At 41.8% G+C, this 24,107-nt stretch overlaps 1 protein-coding gene across 3 annotated transcripts; it reads right to left on the bottom strand.

The window, feature by feature from the left end:
* Nucleotides 1-74: 74 nt before the first annotated feature.
* On the bottom strand, nt 75-22,120 carry LOC117736208 (protein AF-17-like). 3 transcript variants are annotated; one of them, XM_034541374.1, is made up of 20 exons: nt 21,741-22,120; nt 20,709-20,788; nt 20,541-20,595; nt 20,326-20,435; nt 17,523-17,626; nt 16,606-16,699; nt 15,495-15,602; nt 15,003-15,092; nt 14,758-14,905; nt 13,844-14,641; nt 13,000-13,199; nt 12,364-12,481; nt 12,079-12,145; nt 11,568-11,716; nt 8,192-8,392; nt 4,884-4,960; nt 4,249-4,604; nt 3,970-4,075; nt 2,741-2,953; nt 75-2,652 (listed from the first exon to the last, which is right to left on the bottom strand). In XM_034541374.1, the coding sequence occupies exons 1-20, from the start codon at nt 21,847-21,849 to the stop codon at nt 2,617-2,619; spliced, it is 3,219 nt and encodes a 1,072-aa protein (XP_034397265.1). In that variant the 5' UTR covers nt 21,850-22,120; the 3' UTR covers nt 75-2,616. The 3 variants fall into 3 exon arrangements, with proteins under 3 accessions (XP_034397265.1, XP_034397274.1, XP_034397283.1); XM_034541383.1 differs by having other exon boundaries at nt 13,844-14,638; nt 21,741-22,118; XM_034541392.1 differs by lacking the exons at nt 20,326-20,435; nt 20,541-20,595; nt 20,709-20,788; nt 21,741-22,120 and adding an exon at nt 18,434-18,542.
* Nucleotides 22,121-24,107: the final 1,987 nt, after the last annotated feature.

The raw sequence follows: 24,107 nt of genomic DNA on the forward strand, positions 1-24,107 counted from the left end.
TTCCTCTCTACTCAAGTGCACAAACTAATAACAGATAAGTCATTCAACACCAGAGAGAAAATGTAAAAAACAACTCAGTAAAATACATTTATTGACAAAAGAAAAGTCGTCTTAAATCGGTCCTTTTTAATTTTACACACAAAAATATCAAAATACTTTACAGGGCTTTAAATCTGAATAATGTCAAATTTGTTTTGATCAATTCTCTCAAACAAATACACTGTACAATGACAACATGCTTGTCCTTTTTTAAAATTCAGTGCTTATTTAATTTAATTTTTTTTCCCCAGGGAACAATGCATTCAAAATGATGCATTGTTATTACTTGGTATTTAGCAACACATCTGAGACGTCACTGCATTTCATGCAATTCATATCCCAATAGGTAATTCCCTCTCCATCAAACTTCATTCAGAGCCAGGTGCTTAAATGTAATACATAAAAGATACACAGTACGACATTGGTTACCCAAACTTCAGCGCTTAAAAAGAATGAATGTGTTTTTACACAAACATATTAAAGTATACAACTCTTATTCCAACAAAATTGAAAAAGGTACTAAAAACGATTTACAGTTGGGCCCAAAGCGCCCCAGTGCAACATGAAAACGAAACCGCTTCAGAAATCCTTCGCATCACTTCTCTTGGACATGGTTGTGTGTCTGGACATTGCCTCAACTGAGAGGTGACTCATAAGGACATACTTGGTCAATTGCAGACACTTGGAGTCATGTCAACGTGTTGGCTCATGTCTTTATCAACAGAATCAACATTCTCCTTTTGTCATTGCTACAGTATTTATCACGGACTAGTGCGCTGCTAGAAGTTCCTTTATGACGTCTACATTAGCTGCTAACTAAATATTCTAGCACTCAAGATATCACATGTAAGGGAGATCATGTTCAAGATTGCAAACAAGTGAGAAACACAGGATAAAATAAAATAAAATAATCCCTTACTTTGTGAGTATCCTTTGTTAGTAAAACTAAGCCAAACAGAGGCATCATATGATAAAGTAAAGTGGAAGGAAAGACACGTTCATCTCTACGTTGGCTTAAGTTATGAAATGGGCTCAAACAGCCCTGCAGTGAAGGTCAACAGTAACAACACCGTCTGATAACAGCTACACTATGTATCACACACCGTTGCGACCGAACTTTAATAATAGTTTACATCTTGGCCGTCCCCAGCCGTCTCCTATGACATCGCTGTACACGCTAGACTGTAAATCCTTGTTTCTCAGTTCTCTGAAGCACAAACAACTAAAGATCATTGCATCTGAACACAAACATTACAATAGAAAATCATTTGACACTTTAGTTACTACTAGACGGCTATTTACACATTTCACCTTTTGAAATCATCAGCCAGCTATCAAAAGTATAAATGGGTATTTAGGAAGAGTGCTTTCACTTTACTAATGCACCCCAAGATAAAAAAACACTATAGAAGGAAGACGACAAGAGAGTGTAAGCCTTTGGGCTCATGTTTTCTCTGTACATCTAGCATCATTAAGGCATCTATCCAGTATTGCTAAAAGAACATCTAGTTGGTGTGAACATGAAAGGAATATCCAAGTATGGAAGTAACATTAAAAAATGACACTTCAGGAAGAGGAGTGCAAAATATTCACATAAATCAAAAACCTGTCAAAGACCTGACCGAGCATCCTTCTGAAGGTACTGTGTTGATGGCTAATTTGCTAACATGCAAAGTGCACACTTGTTTAAAAACTATTAATTTCTTACAATTTCCAAATGTTTGGTTTTGTCTGCTTAATCTCGATAGCAACTGGGAAGATATAAACATCTTTAGAAACTCTCAAAGGTGGTTTTGAATAAAATCTGGTGCTCAACATTCTTGTTGATGCCAGTTTCTAGTGGACCATAGCGCCATTTTGGATCCACAGGCTAAGTGCCATTTTTACATTTACATGAATCAATAGAGCTAACATCATTATTTTTGGTGGGCATTTAAATCTAGTGAAGGCTATTGCGGTAATGACTCAGCACGAAATATTAACAATGGAAAATGGGTGGCAGAAACATCTGAGGTAATAACTAGCTTAATGTTGAAATGCCACTAACCATATATCAGAAATGACAGTATATGTATCCTTTACACAATAAGTGCCTGTGAGAAGCTGCAACATGTAGAAGATCTGGATGAAAATTTGGGGTTAACACAAAGGGAAGACACAATATCAAGGAAGACAGTTGAGGTTGCAAGAAGTGCCCAACGTCTGTGATTCTCACTTTATCCCAAAAGCCTACACAGCACCTGCAGGAATGAGCAGGAACTCTGGCTCCGCCTTCATAAGCAGCCCCATTGGTCTAGTAACAAATTAGTGCAATTTAAGAAGAGACCACTGTATTCATGCTCTCTGAAAGCTGCCTACACAAAAAACCTATAAGAACCTCTGATATAAAGAATTAAAAAACATGAAAAATGTCACCTTGATGTTTCAGTCCATCCTGTTATACATTCATAAGAGGGTGTAAGATAAAGATGACAGAAGAAAAAATGTTCAGAAGTCATGTAAGTTGACCTTAGTTCTTCAAGTGGGCTGTGATGCCCCATAACTTCATTTGAGCTGCTCCTATGAAATCAAGAAACATCACCCATTCTTGTCTCCACCTTTGTCCCCTGCAGCCTGAAAATACAATCGCACAATGAATTTCCAATATAAAAAAACTTCAACATAATAGGATCACAATTAGAAGTCCTGCAGTACTACTCACCCCAGGCTTGTGAAGTGCATTGTCCAGAAGGCCAAAGAGGCTGCATCCCTGGCCGCTCTGTAGGGGCGAGGCTGTAGCTGAGGACAGCAGGTTAGGTGACTGGGCGATCATGGGTGAGTTTGGGGTGGAGGAGAGTGCTCCCGTCAGCGTGAGGCGCTGCAGCTCCCTCTGTCTCTGCTGCTGCAGCATCTGGCACACCATCACCTGCTGCTCCTGGCAGATGGAGGGGAGAGAAAACAGCCAATTCATGGTACATTCAAGGAACCTGGGAAAGGTTAGTCCATCTGTATGCTTTAGTAATCATATTTATTAAAAAGCAGCCTTTCAAGTGTTTCTTCTCCCTAACATGTTACATGTGTGTGGGAGACCAGAGCCGCTGAACAAGTGAAGTTTTCATTGGGTTGTCCACTTTGTACCTTTTTACTGTGTGTTTTTACAGTTCACTGGTGGCTTGAATATACCCGCCCATGATCTCAAATAAACCCTAAAACACCAGTCACCAAGGAAAGAAGCAGTTCTATGTTTACCAGACGTCCACAGTGTCTGACTGGCTCCAAACTCCACCAGACGTTTACCAGTTTGCAAGTCAAATAGGAACACGCATGGTAGCTCGTTTCCTGTTGTTCAAAAGGAGTCACACAGTGACTCATAACTTCAGCAGCTAGTTAGTCTCAAGCTACTGGAGATATTGTTACCCCAATAATAATCCTAAAATGTAATATTTCACATTTTACTCTTTTGTATAGTAAATATTTAAGCAGTGTGTTTCTTATCATTAGTGTCCCATGTTTGACTATAAATGTTGTCTGGACGCTAAGGAGAGGAATACAAAATAAGGCAGAGCCCTACTTTCTTATGAGACTAATTAATTCTGGTTAATTATTAAAACAAAATGTGTTGAATTGGACACGGGTTACATTTACTTTAATTAAAGGAATAGTTTGACATTTTGGAAAAAATACTAATTGCTAGATGAAAAGATCAGTATTGCTCTGAAGTCTGTGTATTAAGTATGAAGCTATAGCCAGCATACAGTGTGCTTAGCTTAGCAAAAAGACTGCAAAGAGGAGGAAACCTCTAGCCTCTGTCCAAAAGTAACTAAATCTGCCTACAGCCATATTGTCTTCCTGAGTTTATGTAAATCAAATAATGCCATAATACCTAGTATCTTTAAGAAAATGTACATTGTGAAAAAAAAGGTGAGAATAGGACAACGCGTGAATCATTACAGGGGTGAAGTTCTGTGAGGTGAGGAACTGCTGGAGCTGCTGCTGCTGCTGCTGCTGTTGCTCGAGAAGAAGCTGCTGCTTCTGCTGCTCTGACAGGAGAGAAGACCTGAAACACAAGCAACGACACATGGCCACATTACACACCAGGCGATGCAACACTGATCAGTCCAAACCATTAGATTTACTTATCCCGGACATAATGTCAACGGAAACAAAACAAGAATTCATTTCAAAGTGTATCTCTTCCTTGGCTGATTTACAGACAGACTTGGTACATACGGGCTCAAACTCTTGGGAAGCTGAAAGCCCTGAGGGTTGAGCGGTGGAGGCTGGGGGCGCAGAGCGGGGAATGTGGGCTGAGGGGCGTTCTGCACAGGAGACTGGATCACACCGTTCAGACTGCCCAGCACGCCGTTCATATTCAGCTGAGGACTTCCTGCCAGGGACGACATGAGCCCGCCCACCGTGGGCAAAGAGGAGCCGACAGCCTGACTGATGGGCCCCGAGCCATCGCTCAAACCTCGATTCAGGCCGTTCAACAGGGGCTGGCCAAAGGAGGCAGGGCTCTGCTGAGGAGGAGTACTCTGGAAGGAGAGGGAGGAGCTACTGCGGGACGGACTACCAGAGTGAAGCTCCTGAAACAAACGCATGACAAAACATTGTAGCAATTTAGCTCTCAGCTTTTGCTTTTGATGTAAAGTCAGTGCTGTTGCACTGAAGTCTACAGTAGTGCTGTATCAAACATCATATTCAACTGTGCAGAAATGCCAGATATAAAACAGAATGAATAGAAGAAGGCTGAGTCGCATTTAAATGTTGATTTAAAATCTGAAAGCCAATGTCATGAGGGCATTCAGGCTTGGAACTATTCAGTATGGCGTTTTCAAGGTAAGAAAGGGTCTACAGGTTCTCACCTCAGATGAGGTAACAAAGGAGGTGTCATTCAGGAAACAGCTTTTGGACAGGGGGCTCTTATTGGTGCTCAGGGGGTCTAAAGAAAACAGAGACACAAAGACACGGTGAAAACTACAAAATGCTTTTTTTAAACTGATGTTAAAATGCCTTAGTAATCACACTTCACCATCCACATGCTGTCATTGTTCGAGGCTGTCAATCATGTTCCCAGCTGTTCTGATTAGCTGGTAACCAATAGCACAACAACCCAATTACATCGTTAGCCTAGCATCCAGCTGCTGTCTCTTTTAAATAGGATTGTCTCTCTACCTTCAGCACATTCATGCTGCTGTTACGCACGCTCTCCATCAGCTCGGTGTCTGTGTGTTTTCATTACGAACCGACGCGATTGGCAAATGTCCACATTACCTTTTTCCAGTCTCGTTTGTAGGAGCAAGCCGACGTCCACTTCCTCAGCAGAGGAGAAAACATCTTCTTCCTCTTGTTTCCCTGCCTGGGAATCACACCGGTTACACCAGGTCAATCTGTGCAGGTAACAACCTGATCGACTACATGCAGTCTCCGGCTAAATCCAGCAAACCACCCATGCAGACCACAGGGCCCAAATCCTTAAGCTTCTGCCTCACCGGCGTCCCTCGTCGCCGGCTTCTCGTTGCAGCGGCCTCATGCGCTTTGCATTCATTTTACTTCAAACCAAACAAGTTAGAACGTATTTAATCCCTCGGTTTACGAAGGGTATTAGAATATCCAATGTTTGCCGTGTGGAATTCTCATAGAAAAACTTCACGCCCTCACAACCTACAATCACATGTCCTGTACCATAAAAGCCCTCTACTGGCTCCCTTATGAGAAACTTGCAGAAATTGTCATGGTAAAAATGAACAACTTGCAACATTCTCATACCGTACCTTAATGTAGCCGTCTCCATCCTATGGCACTTATGGTACGTTACTACAAGTACAGTTGTTTGGGATTTTTAACTCAAACACTTAGGTTTTATTACTTAGGATTTAAGTTTAGATTTTCAATCAAGCAAAGGGTAGTACTTAATGCCAAAAGGTAGTTATTCATGACATGCTCAGATGTTATCCACCTCAGATCTTAAAGTCCGTAAGCAGGATCACTCCATCCTCTTTCAAGCAAGTGCCCTGGTCATTGCTGACCTCATCACGAACCACAATAACCCTGCTCAGTTGGCATCACAGCCACTCTCTTCCATGGTGTGACGGTGCTTTCTTCTGACTGGAAATTGTAACCATATGTCTTTCCGTGGCCTCCGTCTGCTCCAGATTTGACATAATCTGCATCGTGTCAGATATCAGACCGTGGAGGCTCTCATGTCTGGGGCCAGCAACGGAAACACAAAGTCTCACTCATGCCTAAACCAGTCGTCAGCATTCCTCAATGCGAGTATTCCTCTTCAAGAAGGCATCACGCAGTTAGCTGCCACTCCAGTCTTCATTGCAATCTTTCACTTGACAGGCAGCGGCGGTGTTTGCTTTGTAGATGTACCACCCTCAGATTCTATATATAGATGTGTATTTAACTGGCGGTGGAGTCTTTGCTTCACAGATACATCGCTGCACACTCGTTCAGATCATCAAAAGTGTAAAAAATATATTATAATAGATATTATATTATATTTTAAAGTACTCATTACCAGCCGCCTTAATGTGTGTCTGGTATTGTTTTCACCTTGTGCGTCATCATGGAAAATATGACACCCTGGAGGCAATTTCTTGAGTACTTGTACAGTTGCTGGTCTGCCTGTCTGTCTTGTTGTCTGTCTGTGGTCCGATTTGTCACAGTAATAGTGTCGAAGTAGATAGTCACAAATCTTTCATGTGTATAGTAGGATCACAAAATAGTCTGGGGTGCCGGGATGGCTCACATGGTCGGGCCACCTCGTGCAACAAAGCTGAGTCTTACCGCAGCAGCCCTGGTTGGAATCCAATCAGGGCCCTTTGCTTCATATCATCCTCCTTCATCATCAATCTCCCCTTTCCTGTGCCGTTTGACTTTGTCTTGGCTGGATCTCACCGTAAAATAGGTTTTATAGTTAAATAAAGGCTAGTTAAATATTTACATCCATTGAATTGTGATCCATCATAACCCCAGGCATTGCATTGAAGTTTTGTGACCTCACATGCTTTCCATCTTGACCTGCTCTGTACAATAACCATAGATACATTAAATGTTTAGGCTCTACCCATACCTCTTTAAATTTGCCCTGTTTTCTGATATGTGTGTTCACATAAATTGCATTGGGTAAGTGGTGTTATATCGTCTTATCTGTACATAGCGTCCTATCCATTTTATTTTTTACAAGTTGTTCATTTTCCCAAAAATGTTGTCATAGGCTTTCTGCTACATTTTCATTGCTTCTGTAAACAATCATTGTATTCTTAAAGTGGCGTCATTAGATTAGATTAGATTATACTTTATTCATCCCCAGGGGGAAATGTCTTGTCATGTACATCGAAGCGGTGTCCTTCGCATTGCTAATCCTCAGGTCACTGCGGACCTCTTTTGATTAAATCCAATCATATCTTATGAGTGATATATGATTCGTTAAAAATGGCAGGTAGAGATTTAGTGCTGAGCCATAATCATATCATTTCCTGCCTGTTATTCTAGTAGATTAGCCACATTGTCTAAACTCAAACTGTTGCTTCTCAGGTCACCGCTGACCATTAGCCATTGCTAGCTAGTACTGGTCTCCGCTATCCAAGAGCACAACAAAACAATTACATAATTAGCCTATCAACTTGCTGAAGTCTCTTTTTTAAATTTCAGCCTCATCATCCACCACCACCAGTGTCTGGACTCCACGGGGGGCTTTATCTTGCTGCTGCTCAGGGCAGACACCCTTATATTACAAATCTCAATCTAGATTCCAAAGACTTAAAATATCATATGTTAATAATAAACAATGATCTTTTCTTCATCCGACTTGTCTCTCATGATTTAACTACCTGTAATAGTAAAGGCCTTTTTACACCAGGGGCATTTCTTTTTTTGTGTATGTTTAATTAGCACGTCATATTTTGTTTTTACAGTGTTTGTACTTTCATGACCCACCTCCAATCTTTTGTTGAGTGTCGCAACTATTGCAAATTTGCATCGCTGCCAATATGAATAGTTTTGCTGCATGCGATGTGTTACACTGATATTTTAAATTGCTACATACAGGTGACTGTTGTGAGGGGAGGAAGGAGGAAATAGCGTGTACTACCTGACATTATGGCAATAGTATGTGTCCTAAGGTTTTGATATGAAAGTGGGTAGAGGATATAAAGAAACTCACCGTGGGTGGATGACAGGAAGTTGATCTGGGCAGAGGTGTGCATGGGGCCGTAGGCGGAATGAATGTGTGGCGGGAAAGACACGGCCAGATCTGTGTTGAGAAGCTGCAGCCGCTCTTTCTTGACCGTCAGGCTGAGGATCTGGTCCTGGAGGCGCTGGTTCTCCTGCTGCAGCGAGTGGAGCGACTGGAGCATCTCCACAACTACAAGAAGCAGGAAGGACAGACATGTTGTCATACAGAAACCGCATTTCAGTGGAGGTCTGCTTCCAATATTTGACTGTAGTCTGTAAATGAGTTGGAATACAACATGCATGGGAAGACCACTAGATACTTAATCTGAGATGCTCTGCTTATAATTTTGAGGAGAAAGAATCCAATTGAATAGATGCCAGCCACCTTGTCAATACTTGCATCCATGAATCATGTTGACACTAATGTATTCTGAAATGTATTGTATAGCTGATTAACCAGTGGTGATGACTAATATTTTTTAACTATGAAATATCCACTGAATACATTCAGCCTTTTCCATGAGGTCAAAATAACTGGTAATAAACATAATACTGTATATGGGACTACATATTTTTCTTTAAATCTGTTAACAATTCTAAATTATTTTGTATCTGTCCTAATTTAAAGTATGTTGTTGAAGTCAATAAACATGTTACCCAGAACCGATTTTTTAATATTCCTATTAATTTAATGTATGCATCAGGATAAATTAGTTTTGATTAAACATTCTAATGCATGCAGAAATATCCATCCCATAGAGGGGGCCAATAAGTGTCTGACATGTCAATGTAGGCTCTCTCAATCACAGAGCTGTGCGTGCTTTGTTGGTTGTGCACTGAATAACAGTGGCCGAGGATAGGGGAAGCTAATATTGATGCAAAAATGGCAACTAACTCACAGATCTTATTTAACATTTTGTTTCATTAATTATTTTGTCCACATGCTTACATAATTACAGAATTTAACCATCACTGAGTTTTTTTTTAGGAATCTGTACCACACTGATAGGGGCTAATAACAATAACATACATTTTGTAAGAACAAGAACAAATTAATCAATAGACTAAATAATGATATATATATATATATATATATATATATTGTATTTTAAAGTCACACCCCCACTGTGTGCTTAGAAAGATTCTGTCCCTTAGACAAATGTAGTTGATGACCCCTGATGTAGAAAGACCTTGGTATAATGGTGGACTACAGGTATATATGGGCTTTAAACGTTGGCAGTTTCAATGTAATACCATTATTACACGCTTACGGTTGCTGCTACTGTAATTAATTTTAAAATACTATTTTAGAAAATCCACACCATCCCTAGATAAAATAGTTCTGAAACAAACATGTGTAACTCCACCAAATCGTTCAATTAACTATTGTCAAAGATGTACAATTGAGACACAACTGAGGTTTTATGATTTAAACAATCTGGAATAGAAAGCGCTGACATTAACTGGTGGTTCCTGGACTTGCTTTTATACTTAGTGTTATTTCACAGCAGTGCCATCAGGTCTGAACTAGGAATTCAACCCCATCCTCTAAATGCTTTCCAATTGATTTTCTATGGAGCTATCAGTGCAGCGTGCCCTGCATCACAGACTGGGAGAACAAACACACTTCTTTCTCATTTCTGCAGAGTGAAACAGCAGTTAACACTCAGTAGTCCAAAGAGACCTCCCCTGGGGTAGAGAGTAATATATTTAAGGTGCATACTGCAGCGCTTTTCCATTTACAGAGGATAGGAGGCTAAGATGCATAAAAATGGACAGTTAAGAGATGTTAAGAGGGCTGGGGAGGAAAGAAGTGTCCACGTCAGGGGTCAGATGTGGCAACAGTGGTAAAACAGAAAGACAATAGTAGAAAGAATAGAGGGAAAAAAAACAGTGTGACATCACTGGGTGGAGAAAAAAAAGAAAGAGTAAAAATAGATTTAAAAAAGCAAGGGTCAGCAGATGATGTCACCAGAGAAAAAGTGAGTGAGCAAGAGCCAGTGAGCAGGAGAGAGCACAACATGAATTAAATGTTGATAAGGAACATGAGAAACAAAGCAGTTTTTAATATTGTTACAGCATGCCATCTCTTGCTGTGCTCTTTTCTGTCCCAAAAGAGAGTCTACAGGCACATTCATCATCAATAGCAGGTTTGTACCAAATGTCATTTTGTTCTTACATTCAAAGCTTCTATTGATGTTTTCTAAAGAAGCTAGGAATGTCTGGCGTCATATTTTAGTTGCAGTTTACATTCATGTCTGCCCAAAATGTCATCACTTATTTAGACATGTGTGTGAAATTCTCATAATGACCATATATATTCTTGAGTTATGGCCAAAAAAAACATGTTTTGTGAGGTCACAATGACCCTTGACCTCCATTTTCTTACCAGTTCATCCTAGAGTCCAAGTGAACATTTGTGCCAAACTGGCCTGACATGCAGTCTTTACAGTCTGCGGTGTGGACTGAGCAGACAGAGAGGGAAAGAGAGTTGCGTGCAATAGTCCACCATCCACCTCTGTAAGTTATTAATAACTAACTCAGAACGCTACTTTGTTAACCGCCTGCCTAAACCAGTGATAACAAGTCAGTGCATTACTACCACACAGCCATCACTGGAAGTATAATTCTACAAATGGTAAAAGACTCTGGGTTCCTACAGTTTAATGCTAATTAGATTTAGGACTTTACAACTTTTACATACTACTCTAAATTAAGACCAACTTAATAATTATTAGAGTTTTTTTTATTGTTACCCTTTTCTGATCTGTATGACATTAATGTGAGAGGCAATCTGTACATTATGTAAAAAATAAATGTGACTAATTGGTTTGACATAATATAATCCTACTTCCAAAGTTTGAGCATTTCTAAGACTTTTGAAAGATTGATTGAGGACATTTTAATACCAACTAAGGCCTTATCTTTTCATTAATGAATTCAATGGCTTTCAAGATTATTTAAAAGGATTCGCAGGAATCCTGTATACTAATATTAGAGTAGCCTAATCTTTATTTGCAAACTGTCCTGAAATACCGGTTTTAAACAGAATGAATGTGCAAACAAATTTAGAATTTGAATGTCAATGTTATGAATGAAGCTTCAAACTTTTGTGTACAGCCCTACTGAATAGTACCAGGCCATGTTCTCACGAAGAGAACTGCACCGTTTGTTTTTGTAAAAAGCCTAGTTTATTGTGACCACTAGCTGAGAAATGATTTCCCCAAATCAAATTGTTTGATTTTAAATTATTTTTCCTGAGACCTGACAAGATCAAAGTACCCCGTAATTTAGGAAAAATTAACTAATTATGTTTTGAGTTTTGTCTTGGAATCACGTGGTAACCACTGGTCCATGTCACTCACTGTTGACTCCCATCTCTCCATTGCCGTGTTTCTCCAGCAGGAGCTCGATGTGGGAGCTGGCTGGAGGGACGTTCTCAGGGCGGGCTCTGACTCCTGCACTCAACCCGTCCCTCTGCTCAAACAGAAGAGGAAGAAAGCTCATAGGAGACCTACGAAGGAGAAGAAGAAACCCAACAAGGAGTCAGAAAGAAAGAAGAAGTCATCACTGCAGCCACGTTGGGAAACTACCAGCAAAACCCTGTGGCTGTGGTTAGTATTTCTTTCTAATCCACGCAGTCACTTTGTTAGTTAACCAGCTGCTATTTGCCTCCTGTTTCCTGTTTCCTGTTACTGGTAACAGAAATAGAAACTGATCTGACAACAGCTACAGTACATGGACATTTTATCCAAATGATGTTTTCTTTGATGGATCAAAGAGACATGTTTCACTACTTACTTGTTTATTTTCAGTAAGGATTTAAAATCATGTAATGTCCATGATTTTGCATTAATTAAATGAAATAAGACATACTGTGAAAAAAGACTCTCTCTCGGTGAGTTCCCCTGACACGGGAAGCGACAGTCATCGAGGTCGGACTCTGAAAATTGGAACAAAGAGTCGTGAACTTTACTTATACTTGTATTCAATGAAAGATGGTACAAAATGAAGAGATTAAATGCTTGCAGGATTCTGACAAAGGGAGGAATGAATGTCTCTGAAGAGGCATTTTTTAGGAAGCTAATCTAAAACTAGCGTTAGTTTCTTAACAAATGCAAATAAATAATGTTGATCTCTGAACCCTGATCTCCCGCTCACCTGGCAGTGAGGTCTGGGCTTGTGTCAGTAGTGGCGGCAGCGTCAGGGCCGTGGAGAGACTGCTGGCGAATGGCTGCGTGGAGGTCAGGCTATAGCTTGTGCTGGAACCTGGATGGACCTATGAGACAGTGAACGTCAACATCTGGCCAAAAAATACATATTTTTATACAACGAAGAACAGCAGGTGCACAGAAGAGTGACAAAATAACATTAATTTATTACATTGTTTTGTCTACAAAAATAAATAATAAGAAAATCAGAAAGTCAGAAAACTGTTATTATAATATCCCAGAGCCAAAGGAGATGTTGCTCAATTCATCCAACTGACTGTCCAAATCCTTTTAACTGACATATATGACCAAAAAAAGCAGGTAATCTTCACAAACGATAAAATTGAACCTTTTTTTGGGCTTGACAAATAATTAAATGATGATTCATCGATTGTCAAAATAGTTGCAAATTGTGCTTCTGTGGATCAGCTAAATAATGAATTGACAAATGGTTTCAGCTCTGCAATTATAGTGTGCTAATAAATACCACAACATACCAGATACAACAGATAAATACCAGGCATGGCAGCTATGCAGTGGTACTGATAACAAGTGTACAAAACATATCCCCCTTAACGCTGACTACCTGTGTGTTTGAGACAGCGTTGACTGACGGAAGTGAAAGTGAGGAGACGTGGGAAGTAAGGAGTCCTGAGGAGAGAGGGGTGCTACACATGCCACCTCCCAGGGACAAGGAGGTGTTACACACCCCTCCACCCAGGGAGAGAGGGGTACTGCAGACACCCCCGCCCAGTGCAAGAGGGTCCTTTAGACTGGAGTAGATACCTGAGGTATGGACAAAAGATATTTATTACTATTTTCATTTTAGACATTAGAAGACCCCCAATAGACAACACATGTGCACACAAGAGAATCAATCTGTAAGTAGGGCAGGAAATCTAGCACTCAGAGATATGTGCAGCACTCATAAAAAACACTATCTAGGTAGTCTTCATTTTAAAACCCTGTGTATGAGAAACAGTCACATGTGCTACTGTGGTGCCGTCATGGCACATGTGAAATGGAAACATTTCACCACTTTAGAATCAAGTTGCAAATGAACACACCAAAGTGTTTTTTTTTTTTTCCACACACACACACACACACACACACACACACACACACACACACACACACACACACACACACACACACACACACACACACACACACACACACACACACACACACACACACACACACACACACACACACACACACACACACACACACACACACACACACACACACACACACACACACACACACACACACACACACACACACACACACACACACACACACACACACACACACACACACACACACACACACACACACACACACACACACACACACACACACGAAGCTAGAGGGCTACCACACACACACCCACTCACTCACTCACTCACTCACTCACTCAGACTCACCAGAGCTGAGCAGAGAGTTGCCACGGCTTGTCGAAAAAATGCCGGCGGAGGAGGAGGAGGAGGAGGAGGAGAAAGAAGAGGAAGAAGATGAGATGGCTGTGGGAGGGAGCGTGGAGGGAAAGGCGGGGTGAGGGATGGAGGATGGGCTCGGGTAGAGCGAGGAGGTTAAGCCTGGAGGGGGCAGCACTGCGCGGTGATGATGGTGGTGATGCTCCTCTTCCCTCCTCTCTCGGTTCTTGCTGCCCCGTGGCCGCCCTGGACCGTGGCTGCTCTTCTTGTTGCCGCGGTGCCTCCTCTCTCTGGGAAGTGGTGGAGGCGTGGCTTTGTCCTCCTGGGCCGCCTCCTCTAGGATGGGCGGCGTGCTCAGTTGAGACGGTTTACAAAGACTCTTGGAGGGCTTGTAGTCCCCGGAGGAGGAAATCTTCCGGATCTTGCTACTGCCGCCCAGCCCAGACGAAGAGGTAATGCGCATGATGGACCCAAAGGTGGAAATAGTGACCTTGTTCTCAAAAGGGCTTGAGTTGCCCTCCGACCTGTCAAGACCCTGTGACCCCGCCAGTGGGCCATCAGCAGGAGTCAAAGCTGGTGGTTTCTGGTATTTACTGTCCTCCTCCTCCCCATCTTTGTCCTCCTCCTTTTCATCGTCCTTTTCGTTCTCCTCCTCCTGGAAAGCTGGCCTCCTGTGGCGCTCCTTCCGCTCCTCACCACTGTGGTCGTCCGCCCCTTGCTCGTGTTCACGCTCCAGGCGTGAGGATGAGAACGGATGGAAATCCTGCGCGGAAGACAACGAGCCACCTCCCATAGAAACACAAAGTGATAGTCGAATTCAAATAAACTGCTTTTATTGGTCTTTACGTCACTGTGTCAGCAGTTCACTCTCTCCTCATTCATTCTGCAAATTGTGCACATTGTACCTGTGTTGAAGGGACTAGAGGAGCACGAGGAGGAGGAGCAGCTCTTGCCAGTGCTTCCCGTCTTCTTACTGCGATGACCGTGACTGTGTGAGCTCAGCTTCTTGGACTTTCCTTCACTGTCCTTGCTGCTGTGGTGACTGGAGGATATCTTTACCAAAACACACAGGTTATAACCACATTAGCTCAACTACTTGTCAAAGTTCCCAGTATGTCACAAGTCATCTTGTGGGTTTGGCTTTTCATACCTTTTCTATACTGCTGGTCGTCACTGAAGAGCCCAGGCTGTCAGAGGACTTCTTGTGGCGCTCTTTTTGTCGAATCTTGTCCTTATGACTCTGAATACATATGAATACACAGGACTCAGGTGTGTTAAGAGTCAAACCAGGTCCTACGAGGCACACACTAGCCACTCGTACAAACAAAGACACAAACAAGCATACACACAACCATAATTACTCAAGTACCAAACTTACATTTTAAAAACCTTGAAATTTAAAACTACAAAACACTTAGAAAAAAAAGAAAAAGTATCAGCAAAAGTCATCAAATGACAATGTTGCTTTAACACAAGCAGACAGAGAAGAACATCACCTTTGTAAAATTGGTGAAAACTGGCAAAGTTTTGATTTATATTGGAAGCTTACTGGTGAAAACACGACTACAAATCTGACCAGATATTCAATGCACACCTTTGGTACTTGGCCCTTACAGTGACACCCATCAACACTCAGGCTTACCTTCCTCTGTCTGTGGTGGTGATGTTTGTCTTGTGGTGGAGAGCTGGAGCGCGCCCGGGCATGACTGAAGGAGCTACTTGTATTTTCACTGGAGCGCAACTTCTTCTGCTGTAAAATTGGAACAAGAAAAACGAGGCATGGCCTCAAGACCAAATTAAACTTAAAAGCTTTGGGGCATCTATCACCCAAGGCCATTTCAAACCGAAATATAGCCGGTCGTGGCACACCGCCACGGAGGAAATGCAACCGGCAAGGCCAGGCAAGCCCCAGGTAGAGGTCCCACGACGGGCCGTCCCTAACCCACCAAGTTGAATCCCGAGCAGACTCCACCAGTTTACAATTGTACAAATATTTTCAGGTCATTATGAAACTGTGGAGGATGTACATCTACGTAGCCTAATTAATGTGACACACTGCAAATTTGACGTCATGTTGCATGAGCTTTTGCAATGCGCAACTGTAAATGGAAAAATACATAACTCAATTGATAACCTCGGAGGCATGCTTTACCGATGGATCAGCCAATTTAGAACTGGTTCTCTAATCCCATCCCCATGTCAGGGTCACAAAAATGTCATCAAGGATGGATGAAATCAACACAACTAAACAGGCTGTTTAAGTCAAATTAAAGAATTAGCAACATCCCACTGCTCATAAGGACACAAGAAACTGCAGTTGAATTTTCTTTGCAGACATAACCGCAGCTTCTGTGGCGAATGAACATGATGTTGATGGGACGGATGAGTCAGTCACAAGCCAGACTTTACAATGAAGTGAAAACAAGATGCAACTGATGCCGACTGTTTGATTATTAGGCGGCTGAGAAACTACTTGTTTGAGGAGGTGGTAATAAAGTGTTTAGCAGTTGGGTTTACTGTTACCTGGCAGTTACCACTTCACAGAGCATTTAAGTGTCTTTGAGTACTATGAAAAGCGCTATATAAATTAAATGCATTATTATTATTATTATTAAGAGGGTACGATGGGTAGACATTTATCTCTGATGTTTTTAGCTGCTACCATTTTCAGCAATAACTGTTAAAATGTCATTAACTCTTTTTTGTTGTATCTGCAACTATTTTTGCCGCCTTTAGACTGTTGTTCATCTTACCATTTTGTTGTAGTGGTGCTTGCAGTAACCGCAGTATTTCACGTTGTCAGCTTCTGGGCCTTCCTCCTCGCACAGCAGACCTGCCATCTGAGCACTGAACGCAGGGCGTCACAGGGTCAGACAGGAGGGGAAACAGGAGGGCGGGCACATGCACGCACGCAAACACACACACACACGCAAGCAAACACACACACAAGCTTCTGTCATTGATCAAGACAGGATGGATCAAATGTCAGATCTCTGCAGACAGACATCTGTGCTGTATAATATTTCAGGGTTGAGTTTAATTGATGCATTGTGATAGGAATTAGCTGTTGCTAACACATTATAATACATATTATAATAATTAAGGCACAAAGCAAAGACATACAAATGTAAGGAGGGATGTAGGGTGGTTGAGTGGGAAAAGTAGTGCAAACAAATACAGTTTAGGGAAATATATCAGCAGTTTGAGGCCAACTGTGGACTGCAGCAGGCCATTCATTATGTGGCAGTTTCACAACTAATTGCATCAGGCAACAAGTAAAATCAATCATATGCATCTAAAATCAGATAACGCCTTGACTGTAGTTTGTGTTATTGTGTGACTTTGGTTATTACAGTCACATCATAACAGCAACAGTAGAACAGTGACTCCTGTGTTCTGCAAGATAAAATATTGTTTTTGTCGATAGAGTCTGTGGCTTTGAAGATCAGAGAGGGCTGTCTGGTGTCAAGGTTACGCAGTCTAAATATATTGTACACTTAAACTGATATTGAGTTTTGTATGCGTTGCTGCACCGGTCAACACCAGTACATTACTTTGCTTCCATGGTGGTACTCCCGTCTGTTATTCAGACCATCATCTGATGTAGGTAATATACCGAGAATGGATAAGTACCTCATACAACACCACTTACTATCACTTTAAGACTTACCAGGTGACATGGAACGCTTGTCTGCAGCCCTGTCTGTTGCAGGTCATGCAGGCTCCACAGGCCGCCTTGCTCTCTCTCCCATGGTCCTCACAGATATAACAGGTCTGGTGAGGAGGAAAAAGGCAGAGAATAAGGGAAGAGTGAACAGAGACATAACAGGTATTAGTATTATTAACAGGTGCTGCATTGCCTTGTAGATGAACAAAGTGCACACAAAGCCTTTGCCATTTGAAAGAAACACGCAGCCTCATGTGGAAAGCTGACTACCGCTCATTCATTCATTTTATTTGGCTATTTAAGAAAACCATCATGATTTATTGCAGGGATGTTTACTTCTCTTTACTTTGAGGCCAGTCGCAGCTATACTGTAAAAGGTCAGGAAGTTTGGCTTGTCAAGACAACAGCTTTCAAACAGAACGCAGTTAGCTCAGTCCTTCACGCTTTGGACAGCAACACTGTTCACCAGATGTTCAGGAAGGTTGAATGAAAACAAAGCTGACACTCAAGAGCTTGTGACCAGTTGTGCATTTGTTTTCAAGAGAGCTTTTACTTTGACGTTTTTGTATTAGGATGCTACTAAATTCTAAAATGTATTTCCTTTCTTTGTCACCTTCATTCCTCATCATTTCCTTTTAGTTTAAATTGCATTGATGCAGCGAAACAAAAACTAAATGTTTTTTAAAAATTATTAATTTTAGAGCTCAAGGCTGGAATCCTTGCCTCATCAGTCTTCACTGACAAGTTATTATTGCGCACACACACACACACACACACACGCACACACACACACACGCACACAGAGCTTTTGTACTTCTTCCTCAGCTTTTCCCCAGTAAGCGGGGCAGACTGCTGGTGGGGGGCAGGAGAGGCCTAGCAACAGGTGCAGGACAAAGGAACAGCGGGCTCTTTACCTTTTTGCTTCAGCCCTCTCTGTTTTGCCTTTTCTTTTCCCTGTCCTCTGTCTTCCTTGACTCCTCACATCCTTACTCTGCTCTCGGTTTCCCTCAGAGGATGTCGGCTATGTAAAGAAAGGCCGTTGACATAACTATAACAAGCGTGTAAAAAGAAGAGTGGCTTCTCAAGTTTTCACTGTCCATTGTAACGCTGTCTAGGAATGCAGGCAGCAAAATCTGGAGAATGGCTCCGACAGGGAAAGCTGCATGCAATTTACTGTAGCTGACACAGTAATATGAAACCAGGCACTCAAACACTCACATGTGTACATTTATATGCAGGCATGCACACAGACACACTAACATTACATACACACAGCACGTCAGCACTGGCTGCTAAGAGTAATGAGTACATGCGTCAAATATTGATTTCTTTGTAATGTGCATTGCTTTCAAAATGCCTGCTCTGGTGCATGCTGGATACACCAGCGCTCACTACTTCTGCTAAACACAGTCCACCAAAGACTTAACAGACAAGATGTATGATAATGCTGAAATGGTCTTTGTGGTTTAACGGTTTACTTAAAGTGAAATAAATACACAATAGCAGAATATTTCAGTAGCCCTTCTGAATATCTAAGCATGACTGTTTATATGATGATGGATATGTTCAGCCTTTTGTCCATAAGTGGTATGACTGCATCTGTATATTTTGTGTCAGTATGCAGAATGAAACACACACATACACACGCACACACACACACACACACACACACACACACGCACACGCACACGCACACACGCACTATTTTTGATTTTGAGGTGAACTGTCTATTTAAGATGAAAATCTCCCACGTTTCCCAGAATGACTTTTACCACCCTCCAGAGAGCAGGAGTGAGCGACAGTTTTTCCAGTTAAAGGAGGAATAAGAGTTATGCTGTTTCCCAGATGACTTAAAAGCCGCGTTTGTTGTAGCTACTGTCATTGGTTGAGAAACTGCTCATGATTTCTTTTATGATGGATTTCTCTCTGTGGGATTTGTGACACGGCAGAATAAAAGTGTTTCCTAAAACAAAGACACTGCTTTTCAGTTTTAAGGGACTGACACCAAAGCCGATATTATGTTATATTTCCAACTGAGCTTGAAAGTGGAAATAGTCATTGTTTCGACAAAGTTTTTTGATTTAACTTATCATTATGAAATAAAAGATGATTTAGATAGCTATAGAATAATGACTACTTCTGCATTTAGATAAGTTTCTATAATCATTGCTTTCACTATGCCATTCTCTCTGGATACATTTAGGTTTGTTTTAGGGCACAAAGGAACTGTTTCAACAAAAGCAGGAAGAGTACAGCCCTTTAGTTTTCCCTGCTAGTTATTGGTAGCTATCCCCATTTGAAAGGTTTATTGTAATTACTCTCAAATTAGTTGTGACAATTGGGGCTGAAGTACAAGCGCCAATACAAGAGTTTGATTACAGATACCAAGACTATACGCTTTCCAAAACCTTACTTCTAAACACATGTTTAATAGAAAATCACTTCGGAAAACAAGATACAAAATTATACTAATCAAACATCTGTATGAGAACATTGCATGAATAAACAAGTACAGCTAATATGTGACAATGTTTAGTTCGAAAGTATTGATGTTTGATACTCGGTCATAGATGCTTGTCATCTCTGCTAAAGGATGTTTTTATGTGCGTTTCACAGATAACATGTGTATCCCGTTCTCTGGCCGTCCAGAAATACTAAAAAGAAACATTTATGTATCCTCAATATATGTTTTGAGATATGGCACCAGACCCCGATGAAGGCCTGGAGGCTAAAAACTTTACTATGTGTTACAGATTTTATCCAATCAATAGTGTGTGTGTGTGTGTGTGTGTGTGTGTTTGAGTACCTTGATGTATCTCTCATGCGGGACGTACTGCAGGATGATGGGCTCCATGGTGAGGACGTTGGCAAACTGAACCTCAGGGATGTAGAGCGCGCACACAACATGTGCCCAGCCTGACGGAGAGATCGGCAGTGGATCAATGACACAATGAGGTTTTTTTATGAATGAAGTGGAAATCTGTTCAGTACACTCAGAGAAACAGCTGGAGTGAGATTTACCTCCACTGTCTGTCCTCTTGAGGGCACCATCTTTGTGGGGACACAGCTCACACCTCTGAGACGGGACAGGAGACAGCAGAGCTTGTTGTGAGAGTAGCATCAACCCTGACGGGTGAAGCAGGAATGGATGGATGTGCTTTATGTCATGTTGTGTGTTGGCATACTCACCACACGTGCCGCCCTCTCCTGCGATTCACACTTCCGACAGAACCACGGACCGGTGGGAACCTGGACTATGCCATAACATGCTGGGATGGAAACACACACACACACACACACACACACACACACACACACACACAACAGGTTAATTATACTATTTTTGATACATGGACTTCTGAAATTCTCCGACACACATCCATGACTAACACATATTTAGATACTGCCAAGTTTTTCCTTTCACATTCTTATCGTCTCCATTTTCTACTGTAATGTAATTTACACATATCTTTTATATTGTGTTGTTGAATCAATAATGTTAAGTGCTGCTGTCCTCTTGGTCAGATAATATTATTAAAAAAATATATTCATAATCCAGTTGGAACTTTTATTTAAAGATTGAATATGAAAGACTAAGAAGACAGCCCTCAGCTCAGCCTGCTGTGGTAGCTTCCAACTAATCTTTCTTTATTACATTTAAGCACTTTCGCTGACTTTACAGGAACGAAGTCATCTCTGCTTCAAAAAACATAACTGCAGATGAGGAAAGTCAGCCAGGCATAAATCTCCAGTTAGCTCCCCGGAGTCGGTCCAACAATTAGTGGCGGGCTGATTTCTGCTCATAAATAGGATCCTCGAAGTTAACAGCTGCACTTGTTTTGTCTCATTAAAGCCACAAAGACAGTGGACACAAGGCAACATAATGTCCGAACCGACGGGCCTCGCCGGCCGGGTCTGTTTTGTCGCAAAAACACGCCTCTTGCAGTGTGTCGTGAATCCAACCGGGCCAGACACGCGCGCACACGCACGTACACGGACCTGAAGTGCAGTCAAGGCGCCATCCAGCCTCCGTGTCACACTTTGCTGCTTGGCCCTGTGCGGAGCGGAAACAACAAACAGCACGCCTACCTACCCCTCCCACACACACACACACACACAGAAACACGCACGTAGACAGCGATGGACCTACTAAGAAACCTGCCGACCACACTAGCACCTCTGGCTGCCCCGTAATTACGCTCCAACGGCGGCTAACGTTACCTTGGTGAACGGCGACGCTGCAGCCGTGTCCATCACAGTAAACCAGGGGGTTCTCAGCCCAGCCTCGCTCGTCTGAACACACGCAGCAACCTCCAACCATTTCCCGCATGCTGCTCCCATACGAAGAAATGTATTTCCCCTCCCGGCAGCGGCTCAGACCTCGCCCGGGCCTGTCAAGTGGTCGTCCCGCACGTTAACGCCACACCGGGCATCGCCGTGGGCCGCTTTCGTCGCGCACTTTCAGCGCAGCGGAGAGACGAAATCTCGGCGTGGGGTTTGTGGTGCTGCTGCTACGTTTTTTCCGTGATGTCCTCCCCGTCCCCATAGAACCGATGCAGTGCGCATGCTCAGACTTGCTCTTGTGGTTCAGAATAAGTCACAGCCAAGGTAGCAAGTTGTTTTTTATATTTTTACATCGACACCTTTTTCGTCGCACATTTCAGACTGACATTATTTTGAAATGTGACAATATTGTACCTAAAGGCGTGGTATTATATATATATATATATATATAAATTAGATTATTGAAACATGTCGATCAATCAGTCAAAACCGCTGGCTGCATCTCTATTTCTTCATCACGTTTGCTTTAACAGCACCACCTTCAGGACTTCCACAGAATAGCAGGGCAACAATTACAAACTATTTCACCATCCAATTGTGACCTGAAATGCAAAACATCCAGTGTGAAGGGTACACCAGTGTGTATAATGCACATTTCATGTTACTTTATTCTGATTACTTCCCTTTTGCTGTCCGGTTAAAATGATCTTCACACATTTATCTACATGTATCTTGTATTCTTTCTCCATTTGTGGGCTAAACTCTTTCAATAAACAACAATAACAAAAACAATAAAAACTCATTTAGATTCAAATTCCAGTTTGTCAACCTGACATGTAGCCTACTAAGGTTTCATGATTCAAACTTTATTTGATTCCTTTGTTGCTCTTAAAGTCAGTGTACAGTGTGGTTGTTCCAGTTAAAACACCTCAGCATGGATCTCATTCAGTTTTGGCTATCACATTGACTCATTCACTTATAATTCAGTCAGCAGATGTCACCAGAAGCCTCTCATTTTGACTGGACTGCTTTATGACTTCTGTCTCGAATGGCTGAGTAAACTCTGTTGGGCAGGTCGGTTTTATGGTCAATATGAGACTTCAGAAACACACAGTTTGGGCAAAAGCAGGGCCGTCTAAATGCAGTTCCATAACCATTTTCCTATATGGTTATTTTTTGTTCATGGGGGATGTGTCAAAACATATTCTCTTTGAGTCCTTAAATAGTTTTAATCCTCCTACATTAACACAAACTTCCCCGAATTCCATTTTAGCTTTAAACGTCTGCACTCTTACTCAGAAGAAAATTACCCTGAAGTCAAACTCTTATAATTAGACAAAAAAGAGAAGCAGCCTGGCTGTTTTATCTTATTATTATTTTTATGGATGACTGGGCTTTTTAATCTAACGTATGACATGAAGCTGTGATGACAGTTTGCCTCACAAGTGTCACTTTTCATCAAACATAAAGAGAGAAAAGGGAACTGGCACTGATGGAGAGGACAGATAGCGGGGTGGCAGCTGGATGAAGCTAACACCCTGTACTGCTCGGAAGGCAGCAAGGCGTGACTGAGTCCCTGCGCTTGACATGTGGGCGTAGTGCATCCACGTTCACATGCACACAAAGCCTGATGCACTGACTTAGTTGATATACTCAAAACCCATTTTGTGTGTTCACCTGAACCTCTCCCAATCACAGCTGTCAGCGGATGTTCCTAAAGTCTGTCATATAAAAAATTACCACAAATCCTCCATTTGGAGCCTCATTTTTCCATCACACACATAAATTCCCACGTGTGGACTTTTACTGGCAGACATCATTTAACACCATCTGTTCTGTGGGTGAAGTGAAAGTTAGTGGGAAGAGTGGAACTATTGATTAGAATCATTCTCTCATTGAGTTTTCTTCCCGTTAAAGAAATAATAAATGCATTACACTAATCTTTGTTTAGTTTTTGGGACTCCCCTGCACTATTTTAAAGAGCCCCAAGTGGATACTAGCACACTTTGGGACCCACTGCTCTGAAGTGATACAGTGTAAGGAGAATACATCAAGAGTAAGTCACTGCCGTGCAGTACCACACTGCTGCCAGCAGATGGGGGCTGGTGTGAAGAGACTTGTGATCCACTGACATTCATTTCCTCAGCAAGGAAAACACGGTGATGTCTATTAACAATCCCACAACACAACATTTGATTTTTAACCCTCATTTGATACTTATCTGATCATACCAATTATATATATATATAACAGCTTCAGAGAAATCTTTAGGTGTTCAACAGCACCTGACATTTAATTTAAATC

This window comes from Cyclopterus lumpus, chromosome 1, assembly GCF_009769545.1.
Source record: "Cyclopterus lumpus isolate fCycLum1 chromosome 1, fCycLum1.pri, whole genome shotgun sequence".
Classification (NCBI taxonomy): Eukaryota; Metazoa; Chordata; class Actinopteri; order Perciformes; family Cyclopteridae; genus Cyclopterus; species Cyclopterus lumpus.

Excerpts from the sequence above, each read along its gene's own strand:
- LOC117736208 (XM_034541374.1), bottom strand. The coding sequence starts at position 21,849 with ATGCGGGAAATGGTTGGAGGTTGCTGCGTGTGTTCAGACGAGCGAGGC. Across the intron at positions 15,093-15,494 it reads ACCACCACAGACAGAGGAAG|AGTCATAAGGACAAGATTCG; the intron begins GTAAGCCTGAGT and ends ATATGTATTCAG. Across the intron at positions 12,146-12,363 it reads AGCCCAGACCTCACTGCCAG|AGTCCGACCTCGATGACTGT; the intron begins GTGAGCGGGAGA and ends TCCAATTTTCAG.